General features: G+C 36.8%; 1 protein-coding gene and 1 long non-coding RNA gene across 5 annotated transcripts; both read right to left on the reverse strand.

Moving 5' to 3' along the window:
• Window positions 1-39: 39 nt before the first annotated feature.
• Window positions 40-1498, reverse strand: LOC110379429 (uncharacterized). Its single transcript, XR_010277757.1, has 3 exons — window positions 1294-1498; window positions 869-1021; window positions 40-432 (listed from the first exon to the last, which is right to left on the reverse strand). It is a non-coding gene; the product is annotated as an uncharacterized LOC110379429 (long non-coding RNA).
• A 2013-nt stretch (window positions 1499-3511) lies between these two features.
• LOC110379439 (protein DEK) lies at window positions 3512-20843 on the reverse strand. Of its 4 annotated transcripts, XR_010277779.1 has the most exons (17): window positions 20695-20843; window positions 18957-19134; window positions 14223-14326; window positions 12582-12683; window positions 11903-12003; window positions 11463-11592; window positions 10968-11096; window positions 10417-10579; window positions 9720-9881; window positions 9306-9391; window positions 8833-8997; window positions 8299-8409; window positions 7833-7953; window positions 7412-7596; window positions 6827-6979; window positions 6036-6209; window positions 3512-5599 (listed from the first exon to the last, which is right to left on the reverse strand). XR_010277779.1 is itself a non-coding variant. In XM_064041635.1 (16 exons), exons 1-16 carry the CDS (start codon window positions 20734-20736, stop codon window positions 5585-5587), a joined length of 1839 nt encoding a protein of 612 aa, XP_063897705.1. In that variant the 5' UTR covers window positions 20737-20843; the 3' UTR covers window positions 3512-5584. The 4 variants fall into 4 exon arrangements, 3 of the variants coding, with proteins under 3 accessions (XP_063897705.1, XP_063897704.1, XP_063897703.1); XM_064041635.1 differs by lacking the exon at window positions 6036-6209 and having other exon boundaries at window positions 19065-19134; XM_064041634.1 differs by lacking the exon at window positions 6036-6209 and having other exon boundaries at window positions 7412-7575.
• Between the last annotated feature and the right edge of the window lie 30 nt (window positions 20844-20873).

The raw sequence follows: 20873 nt of genomic DNA on the forward strand, positions 1-20873 counted from the left end.
AAAGTTAAAACTGTTGTTAAAACAATGAAACAACATAAGTAAGTACTTTAACTATTTAATTTTCAATCAAAAGATTATTATTATCACAAACATGAATCACTTTGGAAGAGTCGTAATTTTTACCTCAAATTTTGTTTTAGAACCATACACTCTACAGATATTATTGAAAAGATGCATTATTATGGAATAATTTGAAAATACATCAATTTCTAATTCCTATCCAATTGAGATAGGACTACTACAAGTACAGTTATTATAATAACTACCTTTAAGAAATAGACATAGGCTTAATAAAGTAGCCTAATAAAAAAACATGTAAAGGTAGTAAGAACATAGTGGAAGTCTTCGGCCGACGCGACTGGAGGACTGGCGACGCCGAGCTCAAGTTAAATATATTTTGGTATTCATTTCAGGATTAGATTATCTGATTAGCTGCAACAAATATAATGAGGTAGGTATTACAAAGTTGAATTTTTTTTTTTAATTAATTTCTTATGACATGGAATTTCAAAATAATAAAAGTCAATACTTATTTATTCCCCAAGCATTAAGACATGGATTTTATTCGAATATTTATTTATTCATTTTGTGATTCTTCAACTACATCTATATCTATAAAATTAAAGGTTCTGAAACTATTGAACCAATTCGAAAAAATCCCGGAAGCTGCATTCTCCCCAAGTAACACAGGCAGATGCAAGTGAAACCGTAAGAGACTGCTACTACACAATTTTTTTTTTCTGTTTTAATCTAGTCAAGATAATTATGGTTTTCAGCTCTCCAAATAACAAGGATTTGAGGCAGCGTCATAAGACTAAAGTATACATTTATCCTTTTACCAAAGTATATAAGATGTGCAGAAACTCACCGACATCACCGTTGCCCGGATCATACTCTTCTTCTTAGTGAGATTAAAGTCCGGGTACTTGTTGAATACTTGCACATACACCATCTTCATAGTTATGTGTTCCAAGTCTGCATTCGCCACAATCTCCCTCACATAACTCTGGATCTCCTCATCCTAATAATAAGAAAAAATAAAATATGATCCTACCTTTACATTTTGAATTTTTTTTAAACTTTACCTTTGATTGTACCTTTGAAAAACTAGTTCAAATCGGGTATATTTTTTCAAAAACAGAAGTATTTTTGCTACATAAGGTGGTAAAATAAAATCAGAACCATACTGGGTCAGTGAGTCGTCTTAGGGGAGGACTGAATAAAGTTATTCTGCTTTTTGTTACTTCATAGCAATATTTTGAGTTAATTTATTAATTTTATGAAGGTACTTACACTGGGAGGCTGCAGATCCCTCATGATCCCTTCTCTCTTCCGCTCCTGACCTCTGCCGAGCTCTCGAGGCGCAGACGGCCAAACAAAGTAAGTACCAATAGGATTCTTCTCAGAAAATATGTTATTTTTTGATAATAACGATTAAACGAATAATAACAATTACACGTGACAGCAAGCGAAATGACAGCCACTGACAAGTACAAAATAATAACAAATCAATCGATAGTAAATTCAGTGCTGCCAACTTATTATAATGCTTGCCTCTAAACTTTGCAGTTCTCATTTCATATCTGAATAATATTAGGGGTTAAAGTATGAAATTGCCGTTTTATTCTAGTAGGTTTTTGAATTGCCATAGAGTCTTCATGGTTTGAGGTTTTCGAATTTAACTTTTTTCACGTGGTTTCTGTGATGTTTTTCTTTTAAAAAATGTGAAACATTTGATTATCGATGTTCAATTGTTTTTGTTATTCAACTTAAACAAGAAAGATGGATACTGCGAAAATTTGAGTAATTTTTGAATATGAGTTCCGACGCGGGATTGAACGGCAGAAACAGCCCGCAATATCAATGCTGCATTTGAAGAGGTGTCTGCTAAAGAACGCGCCGTGCGATTTTGGATTAAACGCTTTCGTGGTGGAAACTTCGACTTGAAGAACGAGCCATGAGAAAGACCGCCTGACAGGTGATTAACGAGAAATTAAGAGAGACGGTGAACGCCGATCCTAGTCAAACTACCCAGATACCCAGCCGAACACCGAATAATGTTGAAAAAATTAGCAGTAAAACAGCCACGACTCATGAATCGACCTTCACCGCTATTGCTCCATGACAACGCGAGGCCTCATACAGCAAAATAAACCGTTTTAACTCTTCAGGAACTGCAGTTGGAAACTATTCGTCTTCCTCCATATTCGCCAGACCTTGCTCTAACGGACGACCATTTTTTTTTGTGATTTGGACAATTATCTACGTCACAAGAAGTTTCTTCCCAGGAGGCAGAACAAAATTCTTTCACACTGTTTGTGCAGTCTAGATCCTCAGAGTTCTATCGTAAAGGCATAAATGACCTTCTTATTAGATGACCGCAATGTATAGATAATAATGGCAACTATTTTGATTAAATAAGTTTGTTAAAAATTAAAAAAAAATACAATTTAGGTTTTCAGTACAAATCGGCAATTTCATACTTTAACCCCTATTATTAATTTGTAGGTATGTTCTTTTAATTTCAACATTTATTAGTACTCGCAAGGGTTCACTCTTCATAAAGAAAGGTCGAAAATAAAACATTTTGTAGAGAGAAAAGACATGATCGCGTCCACTGCACCACGCTTTAATCTCACTGACATGCATGCCTCGAACAATTTTTTTCAATAATAAGAGGAATACTTTTGTTTCTGCAATGATAAAGTAGCTAGAGAATTTCCTGGGGCATTGCTCGCCTATCCATGCCCTAGTAGTGGGGCTTTTTCTATGAAGTTTAGCGGAGCTCGGTTTTTGAAAAGGAGCAAAGATAATGCAGTATTTCTTGCCTAGCCGCGTCTAATTGATGAAATTCTATTGTTGCCTATCTTGCTTTCTCAGCCCTCTGAAGTGCTATATCAAAGGGTTCATATCAGGCTAATGCATATTATGCTGTTAAATTGAACTCTTCATCCAGTAGTAATCTTCTGTTATCAAAACCGAACTGATTTTGGATAAAAATTGCCGTATAGTTAAGCTAAGGCGGCCAACTTTCCGAAAACTGAATGCGGGACTTAACCTTTCGTGAAAAGGGGCATTGAAAAATGATCGGATGGAACTGATAAAATAAAAACCGTATGCAAAAAGCTATAATTTAACCTATCAATATCGTGTCACAGCGTGCACTAATGTCTTATTTTCAAAATCATTAGGCCTCACGAGTTCAGTAGAAATAAAGAGAACGAGATTATATTATAGGTAATCTGTGTTCCTGCACTGTTGAGCGTGCGCGCAGGTGGGTGTTGTGTAGAAGTGTGGTAGAAAAATGGGGATGCGGGACATGCGGGACGCATACAACGTTTTGCGGGACTATTTTACTACTAATTTCAAAACGGGATTTCGTCAAGCATTGCGGGACGGTCCCGCAGAATGCGGGACGGTTGGCCGCCTTAAGTTAAGCTGAACTAAACGTGATTTAAAATGAGGGACCTTTGTAACATATACTAGGGGAAATTGGAAATAAAACAATACATTTCAAACTTTTATTTATTTATTATCTATTATCCAATTGTAAAAGGGGGAACCAGTCACTCGCTATCACTCCATGTCACTACGTCGCTACAGATCTCAGCCATTTACACATTTATAAAGAAACATCAACCGAAATAAGGTTAAAAATTCACAAATACACATTTAATGTTGATTAAACCTATCTTATAGCTAAAAGGCTCGAGCACGCGGGGAGACGGCTATCAACTCAAGGAAACTGAACATAGGACATCGCTACAACCCTTAGCAATAACATGATGTTGAAAGTCTAGGGTTGCTCATCACCAATGCGGTTCACGGATAGAGATTATCGAATATAGACAAAAACAGGTCACCTCTACGAGTGAAGGCATTGCACCGCGTCGCCGCGCGGCCGAGCCCGCACCTACGTTAGCTTCACCCACGGGACTTGGCGACATCGGCCACAAGTTACATCGAAACAATATCAAATGCTTTAGCAGCACCTAAATTATAAGAAGCTATTGATTCTTTCACAAAATTAACTTATGCACTATTTCATGTAACGAGAGAATTGCCTGTCTTAGGTAAGCTAAGCTCGGATTGACACAGTGATATGATGGATGACGGTCAATTATGTATGTATTCGTTATAGATACGATTATTGCACTAGGGGGACACACTTGGCGGGAGTGGCGTGTGGGACACGAGACGTGTCAGTCGCGAACATGAACACATTATGTACTGAACATTACGCTAACATACCGGAACAAACTAATTTACAACGCGGTACACGCACACAGTGAAACCACGCATTTACATGAACGTTTAGCATCCATCGTCTCGTTAATAGTACATGAAGATCATAGATACAATGCGACGATTACAACTCCACGTATTACATTAATGTGCCAAACACTTCACACGCATCATCCCCATAAATTGCAAGTACTGTGTAATATTTACACTTCTTAAAGTACACTTAACCGACCCTTAATCGAATAGTTTTGCGATAGTGCCGAACTGCGAGAAAACTTTTACCGCCTACGTCCGCGTTAAAAAAATATAAACTTACTTTCCCGAAACACCTTGTTACAACAAAATTAACGATTTAAACAAAATAGGAAAAATAATATGGTATTTTACACATACCTATAATTTTTGCATACCTAATATATTTGTGATAGAGTAGGTACCAGTTAATTATAATAAAAAAAATGCAAAGGCAATGTCTTCTCGATCCCAATAAAAAAATAATTAATTTTGGATTTCATAACACTAGTATTTAAATCCTTAATATAATATGCGGATTATTACAAGTGATATCACTATATTGAATTAATTTTGGATTTTGTCAAAATAAATTTATAAATAAATGAGCACATTGTGCTAATCAAAATTCCTGAACTTTGTACATATAATTGTATATTTTAGGGATTAATGACTTGTGAGCGCAAGTGAACGCGGCTCGACAGTTAGGAATACGCTTACATAAATGTACTTTAAACATAGATCATTACAAGCATGTGCTTTATATGTTGCGGTTCGTTTACACTCGAACTCGACACAAAGCTGTTGTCCGATTGTCAGCTCTAAAGCAAATAATAATCAAGTTATGAAAACAAAAACAACATTTTAAATATAAAACTTATGAATTTACGCTAACGATCGTGCGGCAGCTTCATGTTGTAAATACAAAATCGTCATCTTATTATGTAACTGATTATGAGAAAAAAAATATTCATTTTATTATCGAACTATAACTTATAACTCTAGGAATAATGGAAATACATCAGAAACTAGCTAACGAGCCGCATTCTTCAACATAATCAACGAACGTGATCGTAACTACTAATACAGGCACAGTTAAAATAAAACGTTCTTATATATCCTAGAGCTGTTTTACTTGGGTTATCCTTACTCTAATGGGAATTATTCCTACAACATAAAATTACATAGGCCCGCGGCGCCGGCTGAATGTTGTATCTAGGAGTAGTATGTTGCGGTGCGGTTGCGGCCGGCTTGCGGGCATTAGTCTAAGTATTTTAAGTGGTGCTTACTCGACTATGTATGTGTTTGCGGCCGAATAGTCACCTGCTCACGATGATATGAGCTGCGGACAAATTATATGCGTTAGTGTTATGTAACAAGTGGAAAGTTTCTGTAAAAATATTCTGTAGAGCATTCGATATTGGGATACACATGATTAAGTTTGGTACAAAAACGATTATTCCAAGACATACCAAATCACAAGTGAATACCACATCACTATGAAGTTGTGAAACGTTTACAAGTATCAGAATGTTTTTTATGAAATGAATGGAGAAAAAAACAAAACCTTGCAATAATAAGGTTGGCAATCAAATATGTTTACTGGTTGTAACATGATTTAAATGCTGCAGTATAAATACGTAAGGAGAATCCCATAAAATATATTTCAGTTATCAAGATGTAAGTTTTTTCAAAATGCGACTTATCTATAAATAATGTTACATCCATATCAAAAAAGAAAAAAGGGCAATAAAAAATAAAATAAGCAAAACATCTACCTTGTAAAGTAAAGCGGGTGTTTATCCGTTCCACTTCATTCATATTATTTTTTATTATTCATTATTCATAATATATTATTATTGTAATAATATATAGCTATTTCCTTTTATAATCTATAGGTATACTATGTAGACATCTACACTCCGCTCTTAACTCCTATCATCTTAAATACACTGCAACAAACAAAATAAAAAAATAAATTAAACATAATTTTGAAGTCATGCAATTTTAAACATGCAAGGGAATCATAAGTATTATTACATATTCCTGTAAATAAAGAAACACGTAGAAAGTGATAGCACAGCCATACAAAATGTAGTATGAGAAGACTTCAATTAAGTCTTCGCTATATTTTCATTTCAGGATTATGTACAATGGCTACTCTATGAAAAATTGCTCAAAAATTAAATAGTTCCATTACAGCAGAGCCAAGGCCTGCCGGGGCTGCGGGATTGTTCGAAAGAGTTACCGCGGCCCTGGTACATAAAAAGCCTACGAAGGAACATGATGAGTTTTAGTCAGTAAGAGTCTGACATTCCCTCACGCTGCTAACCCACAGCGGGAGGAGTCTTTGACGATTTCGCATAAAAAAAAAATGTTCCATTACAAAGAGTGAAGATTCCATGTATAATGCACTTTCTAATTTTCTAATTTGGAAATTTCTTTTAACAGCAGAAAGATGCATTTCTTACTTAGACTATATTTTATGTATGCGTGAAGTAGTTTTCGTGTGTGAAGTTATACGTGACGTAGTTTCGGGACGTGATAAGTTAAGGGGGCAGTTACTGACCGACTTGACTGTGGCCTTGATGAAGTCCTTCTTGTGCGCGAGGTCGAAGTCCGGGTAGTGGCTGTACACCTGCTTGCACACCGTCTTCATCGTGATCTGCTCCAGGTTCGCGCCCTCCAGGATCTGCTTCACGTACTTCTTGATCTCCTCGTCCTGGGTTATTGATTATATTAGTTAATGAGACATGGCCACAAAGTGTTAAAATAGCTTAGCACTTTGGCTGAGACAATTTTGATGAAACAAGAACTTAGATCTCTAAGTACCACTACTAGAATACCAAGTGTTTAATTTTTCTAAGAGCTACGGTGCCACAGACAGACAAACAGCGGTCTAATTTATAATACTCCTTCTCACTTGCGTCGGGACGCACAGGACAGTCATTCTAGTCTAAGGGAGCAAAAACATGATTTATATCACCATACAGACTTCAATCATACAATCTGTTGTGTATTTGTCTTTTTTGTAATCAGTAAGTTTTTGACAATATCGAAACGAGTTGCATTTATGTTCTGTCAGCTCCTGATGCCTTAGTGGACGGGGTGATATAGCAGGACAATTAGAGAACAAGTGAAATGTGTGACTCACAGTAGGCGGCCGCTTGGCCTTCTTGTCTGCGGGGGTGTCGGACTCGTCTCCGCTCTCCTCCTCCTCGTCGCTGGCGTCCTCCTCCTCCTCCTCACTGCCCTCCCCGGACTCCTCCTCAGAAGACGCCTTCTTGCCCTTCTTGGCCGGCCGCCCCGCAGCCTTGCCTGCTGGAGCCTTTTTCTTAGCTAAATTCCAACATTTTATAAATAAAAACAAAAATAAACTAAAAAATATAATGATGTCTCAAAAACGCAAAACATAGGAAAGGAAAATTATATTCTGCAACAGTTTACACAAGTAAATGACTGTTTTTGAGACACAAAATAAATCAAAAACCATTCGATAATTAGTTTAGAATCCGATTGGTATATAAACATGCTCTGCATGGTCGATAAAAGTGAGTATAAGCAGTGTGACGTACCGGGCGGCGTGGGCGCTTTCCGCTTGACGGGCGTGGCCTTGGCGGGCTGGCTCTTGGCCACCGCGCCCTTGCGGCCCTTCGCCGCCGGCGCCGCCGCGCGACCGCGCTTCGACTTCGGCTCCTACAACAAATAACATACAATGTAGAATATCACTATAACATTGACTCCATCCAAAGTTTTTCTGTAAGAGATTGCCACTTATGACGACGTCGATCACGCAAAATCGGTCTCTCGATCATAAGCACATGTACGAATGAATGGACTTTATATTTGTAGACACACCCAACCAATGTCGAGTTGTCTTTTTTGCTTTCTTTGAAACTAGTTATGTGGCGTAGACGTCGCAAATTGTTATAAAAAAGAAAAACCTATTATTGGCACCACCCAAGTTGGAGACAAAGTATACAAAAAAAATGAAATATGTCTGCCAAATTGGTCTAGTAATAATAAAGATGGTGCACTCACATCAGACTCCTCTCCCTCGCTTCCCGACTCGTTATCGCTCTCACTCTCCGACTTTTCACTCTCCTCTTCACTGTCGGACTTTGCTCGTCGCCCGCGACCTGGTTTACTTGGCTGCACAACAAACAAATTAAATAAGACACAAATCATTCTTATATTCCCATTATACTTCCACATGGACTTTCATATGGTTTAGTATTATAATGCTTGCAATTTTACCCAGTACCTTGAAGAACTGTCAAAATCAATCAAATTCATCAGAATAAAAAACGTTTATTGTCTCCAGTGATAATCTATTTTAATCCACTGATTGCAGATCTTAAGCAAGGATATATATGATACTGCTGCTTACTGACAAAGCTTTATCAACAGACTTGATCTAAAATATTTAAAGCCACGCTCACAAAGCCGGCATATTTTGAGCAATCATATGCACTGTACACAGTACAGAATTTTAACCAAAATGTCGACCGTATTTTCATGTAAAGCTCTGGTATAAATGCTCCGTGACTGTATCGTAAGGTCAATGCTACATACCCGTCCCTTCTTCCCCTTAGGCTTGCGTCCCCTCTTAGCCGGCTTGGCGGAAGAGCGGCGCCGTCCAGCCGACTTGCGCTTGCGGCCCGGCCCGGCCGCCGGCTCGCCCGCCTCGGGGTCGAAGTCCGAGTCCGCCTCCTCCGACCCGCTCGGGTTGAACGAGCCCTGCAATGTACATTCACTTACTCTACCTATACGTTGACATAAATACTCAAATTTTGAGACGATAATACGGTATACATTTATTTAAACATCCTCAATACAGCCAGGACACAATAGAATAGTTTCACTTGTGCTCATGATGTCTAAGAAACTTTCTGGCAAAACATGTTTTCAATGAAAACCTAAAGAAATCGATTGAGCTGCTTGGGCTGATGATGCGTACCGATGAAGAGATACTTAAAAAATGTTATATATGTAGTAGTAGAATATGTATTACTTAAACATAATGGTATTTGCAGTAATGTACTTACATCTGAATCTTCTGAGCCATCTTTGGCAGGCTTGGGTCCCTTCACTTTAGTCTCTGGATCTGTCTCATATTCTTCATCAGAGTAGCCTGTTGGACATTTCTAATATGTTATAGAATTCGTTGTTTTCATATCTAATTTAATATTTTCTTTAGAGAGTGACATCTTCAGAGATTATGTACTGTACTACAGCATGTAGGTAGGATACAATGAGTGCAGTTACAAAAATAAAAATTGTTGGTTAAAAATTTTGGCACATCCTTTTATTTCCATTTGCTCGAATGCAGAGCTTGCGTTATTTTGAACAACGACTTGCTTTTAGTTAATTTTGTCTGTTTAACTTGTCGCCATGCGGTCTACAACTCTTGTATATTTGAGGCAATAGAAAGTACAGTACGATTTACATAAGACCGTTACCTCTGTTGTGCACCTTGACGGCGGCAGAGCGGCGCGGCCGACCACCAGGCGTGGCGGGCGGCGCGGCGGGGGCGGCGCGGGCGACGCCCCGCGCGTGCGGCGAGTTGGGCCCCGGCTGCTGCAGGAACCCCACCAGTCGAGCCGCTAGTTCCGACGCCGACCCTGGATTAACAACATACGTACAGTATACAGCTCAAGCGACACTCTTCAAGCCCTTACCGCTGCCATTCATAGATGAAAACGGAATGCTAGCTGTCCAAGACTATGTTAAGTTGACAGATTGTGTATGCCAAAAAAGAAAATAACTTGCTAGACAGATCAGGGTTACATAGGTCTTACCGATATTCTAATGCATGACATTGTGTAGTAGATAACTTTTATATGAAAGAAATCTGTACAGAATAAATTACAGAGACCTAACAGGTTTGATGGCAACAATCCACTCAGATTTTTAAACAAATAGATTAGAGATGCCACGAATATTCGGCAACTATTCGGTATTCGGCCTATTCGGCCCTTTTTTTTGATATTCGGTATTCGGCCAAATCACTATTCGTGGCAACTCTAAAATAGATACGTTCAGATATCCTGGTGCATGCTTAACTACACATAATTTTTCTATAAAAATGACCCCCATTGCAAATAACGAACATCCTTTATAAGCCCACTCCAACCTAAAATAAATAACTTTCCTTACCTTTCTTATCAAGGTCTAACATCTCGCACATGGTCCGCAGCTGCTTGGGCTCCATCTTGGTGGTCTCCTCAAGCTTGGCCTTGTATTCTGAAGACCCTATGGCCCACTCGTAGCCCTTGAACTTCTTGATGTTGCGTTTCACGTTGCGGTCCAGGCAAAGTTGCTAGCAATAAAATCAAACATTATTACTGTGTAATGACAACACTGTTTTACAATAAGAAATAGAATTTTACATAATGTGTATCTTGTATTGTGACTTACATATGATTTTTAATTAGGAAAGTAGTTTTTTATGTCCTTATTTACTTAATTATCGAATTAGTCATTCGTCTTTATTGCCCTGCGTAATTTAGTTCAAATTTTGGAATTATTTACAGACTGCAGGCAGTAGCAGCTCTGAAGTGAACTAAAAGTGTTTTTTTTTTTTTGTGAATATAATTTGCAACAATTTTGTATTATATAGTGGCAATTTAATTATAATTAAATTGATGACTGTATAACCTACACCATAAAATGTATATAAATGATCTATTCTTGGAGTACAAACTCACCCCATACAGATACTGATGCAGCAGTTTCTGGTCTTGAGTCTTAAACCTGGATAGAGAGACCTCCACTTTGCTGATGTGGCCCAGAGGTATGCCCTTGCCGGCCGGCAGAGGGACTGGCGGTTCTGTTGGCTAGAATAATAATATAGGGATCATTTATTTGCTCTAAATATGGGTATTAACAATAAGGATGTTACTGAAAGTATTGTAAAGTAGCCGATAAGAATTAATATTGTTAAGTAGATACTCGAATCTATTAGTTGATGTTAAATGCGCCCACACAAAACTGTGATGCGATGTTCGGCAGTCCGTTTAGTACGGTAACCATACTTTCAAGTGTATAGTTTTTGTGGGCATGAGACAAGTTGTTAATAACGCATTTTTGTGTGGGAGCCCTAAAAAAGTCCTTCAAAAATCGGTCCGATTATTATCTGGCCATATTTTGAAGAAACGCGAAGAAAAAAATGAAGGGATGTGTCTAAGTGTGGTGTGGGTTACCTCTTTCTTGGGCTTAGGTTTAGGCGCTTCTTCCTCTTCCTCCTCCTCCTCCTCTTCTTCTTCCTCCTCGCCCTCCTCTTCGTCATCTCCTTCATCGTCATCTTTAGCTTTCTTTGCTGGCTTCTTTACTCTGTAAACATCGTAGTTATTAAGCAATGTAAACATTTTACTGCAGTCATTATTTTAGTCAGCTATGAAAACGCGCGAAATATAAGTTGACATCAAAGATAACATGAAAAAAATACACTTCTCATCAGAAAAAACGCAGCACCTTAGAGGTTTCTTTTATGTAAGGATTTATCAGAAAAAAAAAGTAATATCTAGAAATGTATGTCAAATGTAATTTATATGTGAAGGTATAATATAAGGTTTCCAAGTCCTAATGCTAATGTTCTAAATACATACTACCAATTGTATGTTCATGTGATCCGCAAACTTACTTTTCTTTAGGTTTCTTGGGCTCCTCCTCATCTCCCTCGTCACCCTCCTCCTCCTCCTCTTCCTCTTCTTCCTCCTCTTCTTCATCTTCCTCCTCAGTGTCCTAATAATCAGGTTTTTTTTTTAATTATCCAGCACAAACTTATCCAAATAAGCCAATTTACCATAGCATTGATCTTTTAATGGTAAATTGGTTTTATTCATTACATGTACATTTTTTATAAGAATTTAATTAAGTACTAACATTCGTAAGTTATACTAATAGATATGGAGAAAACCGAAATAAACACTAAACTATTTGAATTTACCACCAACATTTTCAAACTAGTTAGGCTGCCTGCCAACGATTATGGTGACTGACTTTTTTTTACACTGAAAACAGTACACATACATCCTACAAAAACTTTTGTGAGAAAGTCCTGCAAAAAATCGGTCAGATTACCTGTCCTACAAAAAGTCTGACGTGGGCTTTCAGCCTAAGGTTTACATAGGTGCGCCTATGTAAGCGATCTAGAAGCGAACGCGAAGCAGCGCGGCGCGACGCGAAAACCACAAACAGTCGATTTATTTTGAAGTGCGTTTCGGATCGCGTGCGCGTTGATTTGCCCACACTAGACGCACCCTTATGAAGAGGTAAGTCAGTTTTTTTATATAAAAAAAGAAAACTACGGAAATCCTTACCTCTTTCTTGGGTTTCTTCTTAGGGGCGGGTTTCTTAGCACCTTTGTCGTTAGCCTTTACGTCATCCTTTTCATCTTCGTCATGCGCCTCGCCATTTTCTTCCTAAGAATTATAAGTGAGTTTTAGAATTATTGTCTAGCTTCCATCAGCGTTTCATCCGCTTCCTGGGGCTGAAAACTAGCCTATATATTCTGATGTAAAAGCTATTACTACCAAGTTTCATCCAAATCCGTTCAGCTGTTTGCGCGTAACGAAGTTACAATCTTAGCACTCAAAACTTTTACTTTCATAATATTCGTGTTACGTTTAGAACATAATAATGTTTACCTATTACAAATATTAATTTTATAATAATTTTTCCAGGTATTTTCTACCACAAAAAGGAAATGAGCTATATTCATCCGTTATGTACGAAATAAAGGCTATTTGTGAGAGGGACGCGTCCTTGACACCGGAGGTCGTGTTATTTTGAGTTCGCCGATACAATTCTGATTTATTTTCAGAAGTCGGTAACAGTTAAAGCTTTCTAATTGTACCTTAGGTACAGGTTTAATGAAAAATTAAAATTATATTACCACTTTTTAATATGGCTGATAAAAAGGTGAAGGAAATCATCTTGAGGAAACCTAGACCTGAAATCACCAACAATCATTGAGCAAGCGTGGTGATTAATGCTCAATCCTTCTCCGTGTGAGAGGAGGCCTGTGCCCAGCAGTGGGACGATAAAAAAAGGCTGTAACGCTGACTTTTTAACACGCATTTCGGTCACTATGTCATAATTGTACGAAAACTATAATTAACAAGGAACGTGAATATCTAATGAATGAATAGAACAAGCTAAACCAGTTTTCTCGTATTTGTAGCGATGTAATATTAACAAATGGTGATTTAGTGTGGCCATTTAAAGAACAAAGAGGTTTTGAATTTTAGACTATTGTCTTTGCTTTATCATGAAAGATTACTGTTGATTACTGTTGATTAGACTGGAAGAGCGGAATCGCGGAACATCATTTTGTTGCCTAAATTTTTTGATAAAATGATCCCTCCAAGCTCCGCTGTGGTAACGAAGTTATTAGTAGTAGTAAGTTATTAGTAACTTATGTAAACTCAAGCACCTACCCACAGGCCAGGTAACCTCCTTTTCGAAGTGATTTTAGGCTTGTCTAAGGAATAGTTCTTTATCGAGCAAAAACATGATTCTTGACAATTTCAATTCTTGATTGTAAAATATTTCATTTTAAAACTTTCAGGAACGGAAATTATCTTTGAAGTTTACAAGTGAATGTAATATGTTTACGTCATTAGATTACAGATTAAAAGAACAGGTTTATTTTGCGACATAGTGTAGGGTGACTCTTATTTGCATACATTTATGAACCTCAGAAACCTTGACCCGGCGTAGATCATGCATTTTATTTAAGTATTTTTCATTTTGCTATCGTAAGCCGGATTATGTTAACAAAACAAGTTAATAATGTGATCAATCTTTCTACCATTATTAATGGCTCATTAAGAAAGTATAAGGTACAAAACCATGCAAAAACCTCCCATAAACACTCGCTTGTCGGGTCATAATTGAACAGTTTTTTCGTACCATAGACACACTTACAACCAAACAGGTTACATATATAATTTACTGACCTTTTTAGAATCTGCATCGGCCTTCACATCTCTCTTGTCATCTTTGGAGTCGTCTCCTGCGCCGTCATCATCCTTGCCGTTAGCCGTCGTTGATTTTGAATCACCTGGGCGCGACAAAAAAGTTCCGTTGTAACATTTTGTATGATATTGTAATGTCTGGCCCTTAAGGACCCGTATTCGAGAAAATTCAAGATTTGAATTTTTGGAGCCGCGCACAGTTCGTGTAATAAAATTACATTTAAATAATATAGCAAAATTATAGCAAATACATAGCTAATAATTCGTATAATACACTACGCTACGCCTTACTAACATTTACAGTAGTAATGAAAAAAAAAAAAGTGCGACATTAATTTCTATAGGAGCTTGAGCTTACCATTGGAAGTCTCAATTACTTAGAAGAGTCGAAAAAATCGAGAGAATAATTTGAAGAGGCGAGATTCAGTGTTTTACATTGACCAAACAATATTTGGTGATTACCATATCAAAGCGATATCGTACAATGGCACTGTTTGTAGATTTTTATCATGCGATAATTTTGAGAGACGCGGGCCATATAGCTTGAATGTTATTGATGATATTCCTGTTTCCAGATTTATTTTTACAAATATTATAGTGGGCAATATTTGATGATCCTAAATAACAAAAATATTCAAATAAAAATACATTACGTAAATCAATGTAATCACTCATCATTTAGAACTCAAATTAGTGCAGACACAAAAGATTTGCGAACGCGATAAGCGGTCGACGATAGCAGCTATCAATTTAATTTATATAATTTACACAAATAATAGTAGCCGCGATAATAATGTTACGGGTCCATAGGAACAAAAACTTGCTATATCAGCCTGTTGAGCTCGCACTCAGATAACTACCTACCATTCGGGATTCAACAGAGTTCTGATGGCTTAACTACGATAAAACCGATTGAAAATATGTAGGTACCAATCTTTCAGATATAATCGCAAAATCTTGGCACTTGATGAGCTTTTCGTTTTAAAAAGCAAATACGAGAATCGAAGTGAAATGATTTTCTCACTTTCTACATAAAAAGTTTTCACCCTTTTTTTAGAGAATCTAGGATGATAAAGAAAAGAGCATTTTTCGTCGTCAATAATATAAAATGTTTATTTTTTATGGAAACACAATGCTTGTCTCTGAAGTTAGAACAAACTCTATGTAGAACAAATCTGCTCTCAACATGTATAGGCCCTAGCTATATGATTATTGTATGAAATCTTAGCAATGTACGCTCAACATTGTGTCAATGCCCTTTGGTTCTAAAGCTACAATCAATTTGAATGTGCAAAATGTTCTATGTAGACATTGAATAATGAATGAGTGATCCATTTCTCTTTACGTGTTAGGAAATGTTCACATGTATAATTGACTTCTCGTGTATGTTATATTTTTTTGTATTTATAAACAAAAGGGGCCTTTATAATTTACCGTTTTTTTGGTTGTTTGCTGTTTTATATTCAAATCTATTTGCCAAATATGTTTTTCCCTTTTAACTTTATCAAATAATTATTTTAATTCCAAAAGGGACATCTGTATTAAGTTAGTGAGATAAAAATTAGACCATTTAAAGCTAATCTAAAAGACGGACTAAATATTTTTTATTCTTCATGCTTATTGTAATTCCGGATATAATCATGTATCTTGATGTTAACTGTCGTAATCTTAACACATTTACAAAGACACAAGCTAACAAATTCCTGAAAAAAGCCTCGACCCAATAATAAAACAGCAATATCTTCCAAATACAACTTAACGCATGAAATAAATGTACTGAGCGGCCGCGGCTGTGCTCACACGATTGGCTAAATTGCTCGACATGCTAACTGAATCTCGCCGGATTAAGTAAGCAGTTAGTACTTGATGCTAAGAGATTGTTAGTAAGTGAACAAAATGTTCATGAGGTGCGGAGATTATGTAGAAATCCTGATATTGTTATATCGCCGTCATTGAATTATGAATGAATCCATTTCTCTCATGCATATTAGAAGTTGAGCACACTGCGTGGACATGTAATTTGTACAGAGACGATGAGATCGCGAACGTAATTTGAAGAACCTTACCTACTTTTTGCGTACAACAAGACTACTTACACTAATAGACTGCGTATTAGCAACGTCAAAAACTTGAAATAGACACAATTTTGTTTTAAAACCGGTATACATTAAGTCCGGCCAGAATAATCATAAGACCAATATAGAAAGAGCCCCGATTTCTCAACGTTTTAGTGGTGAAGGGGGCTCAATGTGTTTGCAGGCTTGAGTGACTCAGACTTATACACCCAGCCTGAATCAGTAATTACAAATATCACACACTAATGTAACACATTATAATGGCGTTGGATTTATCTTCTAGCTGAAGTGGCACTACCGGGTGCGTTTCGAATGATTATCTCTTTAAATAATGTTTTATATATCCATCAAAGTCGTTACACTACAATTGGTTTTGTAAAACATGAGTACCTACTTTAAACAAAATGCTTGAAGCACCTAATTCTAGTCTAAGTTCTCCTGAAAAATATGCTCAGGCTTCTTATATATAACGTTTAAGTACATTATAAATTCAAGACCTCAATTTTATAAGGCTTTCAAGATTTCACTTAGAATGGATGGATCCAAATTAATTGTGTAATTCAAGTTCTCATAATTTGGAACAAATGCTTCATAGTTCTTGACAAAACGAGGTAAGTGTCGCGTTCACGTGTATCCCTTGCATATTTCGCTCGACAGAGAGTAGGTACATCCCTATTCTTATTCAACAGGTTTACCTACATTGCGCGGGATAGTCATGTTAATTTCATACTACATAAATAGACCTAGATTTATTTAAAACCTGTTTTTGCGCGAGCAGAGAGTCCTTTCACTGACAAATATTTGGACGCTGAGCTTTCGAGATCCTTACTCGAATTGAGAAAGAAAATTTTCTATAGATCATATTTTTATCAGAGGAGTTAAGAATTCTTTATTTGAGTAAAAATATAAGCTAAATAGTTTTGGTAACGATTCGTTAATACTCGGTACGCACTAAAACGTCGCCATTGAAGCCTGCGTGAATGCTATGCAAGGAAATCAATAATGACAAGGTTGCAACTTTACTATTATGCTCCTGCTCCACCTGCGTTAGCGTTAACGTTAATGTCAATGGCCAACTACACGTTACTTATAGCATTAAAAATGCGTGTTGGCCACACTTACGCAAAGAGTTAATCCCTCATGAAGTAACGCGTTAACATACATTAAAGAGATTAAATTCAGACACACAAAATAATTCTAAAAACTAAAGCTTTCTCATTTGACCATTCCATTATCGTGCTCGTAAAATGCAGTTACAACTTAAACAAAGTATCTACACTCGTCCTTGCATGCGTGCAATGAGATGGCATTAATGTAGCCAACATCACTTAGCGCTATAAGCTACGCACTAAAACCCTTTGATGCGTCCAAAAAACCGACACCCGAGTTATCGCTTAACGTTTAATGCTATTTATATTGCCATTAGTATAAATTGACATTAAAACGTTGGCCACATCTGCGTAATGCCAAAATATAACGCGTTAAGACGCAGGTGGAGCAGTAGCATTATAGCAACGCTTTCGACAGTTTATTTACGTTTCTACATGTTGATTTATCATTTTATGGGCTTGGGTTTTTGTTCTGAATGTTAGTAGAAGCGTTTCAGTACATATCGTATGCAAAATATGTCGGAATTCTATATCGAATCTATCCATAGATTTGCGATTAGAGATCGAATTTTGACATTAGCTCCACATAAATTATGTCGAATTTCTCGGAACAACGGATGAACATGTTACCTATAGAAAATCGCAGTTAACCATTTCTGTAGCATTGTATGCACCTTGTTGCTCCGCGAAGAGGGGACTTTTCGAGAGGGACTTCAAAATAGGCAAATTATTGCTATTGAACTAATTAATTTATAATTATTTTACTGTCGATTAGGGAATATGCCAGTCTCTCGTAACAGATCATCATTTAAATAATGGCGGCAAAACTAACTGTATAGAAAAATACGAGGACAGAATTTTTTTAGATTTTTTTTTTTTATTGAAACTTTTTTGACTTGAACAACCTAGTGCTAGAAATTGCAAGTTTAGTATTAAGTTTTTTTTTTTTCATTTATTAGTATGGAAAACTGAGTTATTTTTTAATATTGTGGTTTTAAATGTTAGGCACTTACCTTTGATGTGGTCTGGAGATAAAATGGGTGGTGAATTGCGATGTAAAATTACAATACAATAATATGATATGCAAATACATTACTAGTGAATGAGCTCTGTACAAGTATTACATTGCTTAAGTTTTTCTGTTTTCTTTGATTTTATTTTTGTCATGTTAATAAAATTATATTCTTAAAAAGGAAATTTTTAAGTTTTTTTTTTTAACTTTTGTTTTTTTTTATAATGATGTTAGAGCTAGTAATGTATTTAAAAAATATGAAATGACATACAACACAATTCTTTGCACGTCAACTTTGATCAAAACGAGAGGACATACAAACACAAACTGTTAACATACACAAATGAAAACATTGCAAATATTTTTTCGCGGCGGCAGTTTTAAGAACTACAACTTTTTTTTTCACAAAGTTAACACGCAAATGAGGTCGAGATCAGCCCAAAAAGGTTAGTTGCCATGTAGATGAACACCGACTTGTGAACACATTGACCAGACTGGGGGGCTGGTGCCCGAACCTGACCTTCTGTAGGCTGGGTTATAGGTGGCTTATCTTCCTCTTTGGTGTCTGGTTGATCTACATCGGCGTTACCTTGGACTGGGGCAGGGTCCGCAGTCGCCTGCGACTCACCCTTCGAGTCTTGGGACGACTCGTCTTCTGTTGTTTGGCCATCGCCTGTCCCAGACTTCTTATCTTCATCCTGCACACAAATATGTACCCGTTGGAAATTGTCTCATGTACAAGTATCTTTTTTTTTATATAAAAATAAAGCTTTTTATATGACAGAGTAAAACAACTTATGAGTAAAATAATTGCTCTTTTATATATTTGCATTGGTAATGAAGCGAAGGAGGTACAGATGGTGTATTTCCCATACAAAATTACATCAGAAATTTTCTACTTCATAATGAATTACTTATATCGCACAAGGCTACAAATGAAATAAATTTATATGTGGAATAAATTGTACTGATGCAGCAGCATGTAATAGATTTTAATTTCATCTTTGTCACAGTTATTAGTTAAACATACATAGGTAAAGATACAAATATTTTCAGAAAATACTACTAATTTAGAATTTTAACATCACAAAAATGCTGAGAGACAAGTTCGGCCACAAATTGTGAATAGCATAGAAGTGTTGCCGGTAAAAGAATAAAGCAAGTATTAAGTGTATGTTTTCACAATAGCAAGACTGCTTTGTAAGCATGACCATAATACATTCATGCAAGGAGGTTGCTCTATTAACGAAAGTAATTAATTCCAAGATAGTGAAACAATTCAGTATGTGTATTGTAAAACTACTTGACATTAGGGCAAAAAAAAACATGAATTTTTGCATGAATAGGATATCAGTTTATACATTTTTGATAAAAAATGCATCATTGTTAAATAAAAATACAAAATATTGCAACCATGTATTGCCAAATCTGCATGTCGAACACCATTCTATTGGTGAAGTCGGCGTCACTTCCGCGCGCCGCCACTCAATTATCAACCTTATGTAAATAGACATAAGTCACAAACTTCAATACTTCTCTTCTAGCACTACAGTAAGACGTATACAGCTGTGTACATACAATATCTATCTATGGATTACCATTAAAAGGAATATTCTACATCTCTCCTGTCAAATCCGATGAGCATTTCAAGATATTTCTTGATAATTATTTTGCGTTCGCGCCATAAACGTGTACTAACACAAAAAATGTACCGGAAAAAAAACTAAAGAGGTCAGCAATAAAGGCCCCCGAAAGGATACTTATGTTTTATTTACATCGCCGGCCGAGTTCCGAGCGTAAATAATGAGTCGCGAGGCCGCGACTCAGTGGAACAACAACATATCACGCTGCCTCTAAAATGGAATAATCGCAAGAAACGAAATATCAAGGTCATGCGGATTTCATATCAATGTCATATAACATCGTGCACATTAACAAAGGCCCTGCAACGAAATGCAAAGGGGCGGGGGTGGCCAAAATATGCGAAATCCTGAAAAATATCCCATTAGAATCAGTTTCGATAACTGATCAAGATGGCATTCACAGTTTTTATTGCAAAATATTGACTAGTATCACAACCCTCCGTGGCGTAGTTCCCGCTTTTAGCGGGAAGCAAACGTTCTGTCAGCCATGTTGAGACGCAGGCAAACATTAGTGATATAACACGGAAATAACACCACTACACAAGTTAAATTCATCTTATTAGACGCGCACTGTTACAGAGAAAATTAATACAAAAACATATTTCACAACTATACCTGATTGTCACTGATTTTCGCTTTATCGGTATCACCCGACATTTTTCCTACGAAGAAATTGAAAGCGAATTCCAAGCGTCTTCAAACACCGGACAACACAAATGCACGCACCCATAACATAGAAAAAAAAGCTAGAACGTTTTGTTGTCTCCGGTGCATCGACCTATCATTTTCAATTT

This window comes from Helicoverpa armigera, chromosome 25 (assembly GCF_030705265.1).
Source record: "Helicoverpa armigera isolate CAAS_96S chromosome 25, ASM3070526v1, whole genome shotgun sequence".
Lineage (NCBI taxonomy): Eukaryota > Metazoa > Arthropoda > Insecta > Lepidoptera > Noctuidae > Helicoverpa > Helicoverpa armigera.

Bases quoted from the DNA above. Each gene is read 5' to 3' on its own strand.
- LOC110379439 (XM_064041633.1), bottom strand. From the start codon at position 20,736: ATGTCGGGTGATACCGATAAAGCGAAAATCAGTGACAATCAG. The intron at 8,410-8,832 runs GTATGTAGCATT...TTTGTTGTGCAG, and splicing joins CTAAGGGGAAGAAGGGACGG to CCAAGTAAACCAGGTCGCGG. The intron at 6,980-7,411 runs GTGAGTCACACA...TCAATAACCCAG, and splicing joins AGGCCAAGCGGCCGCCTACT to GACGAGGAGATCAAGAAGTA.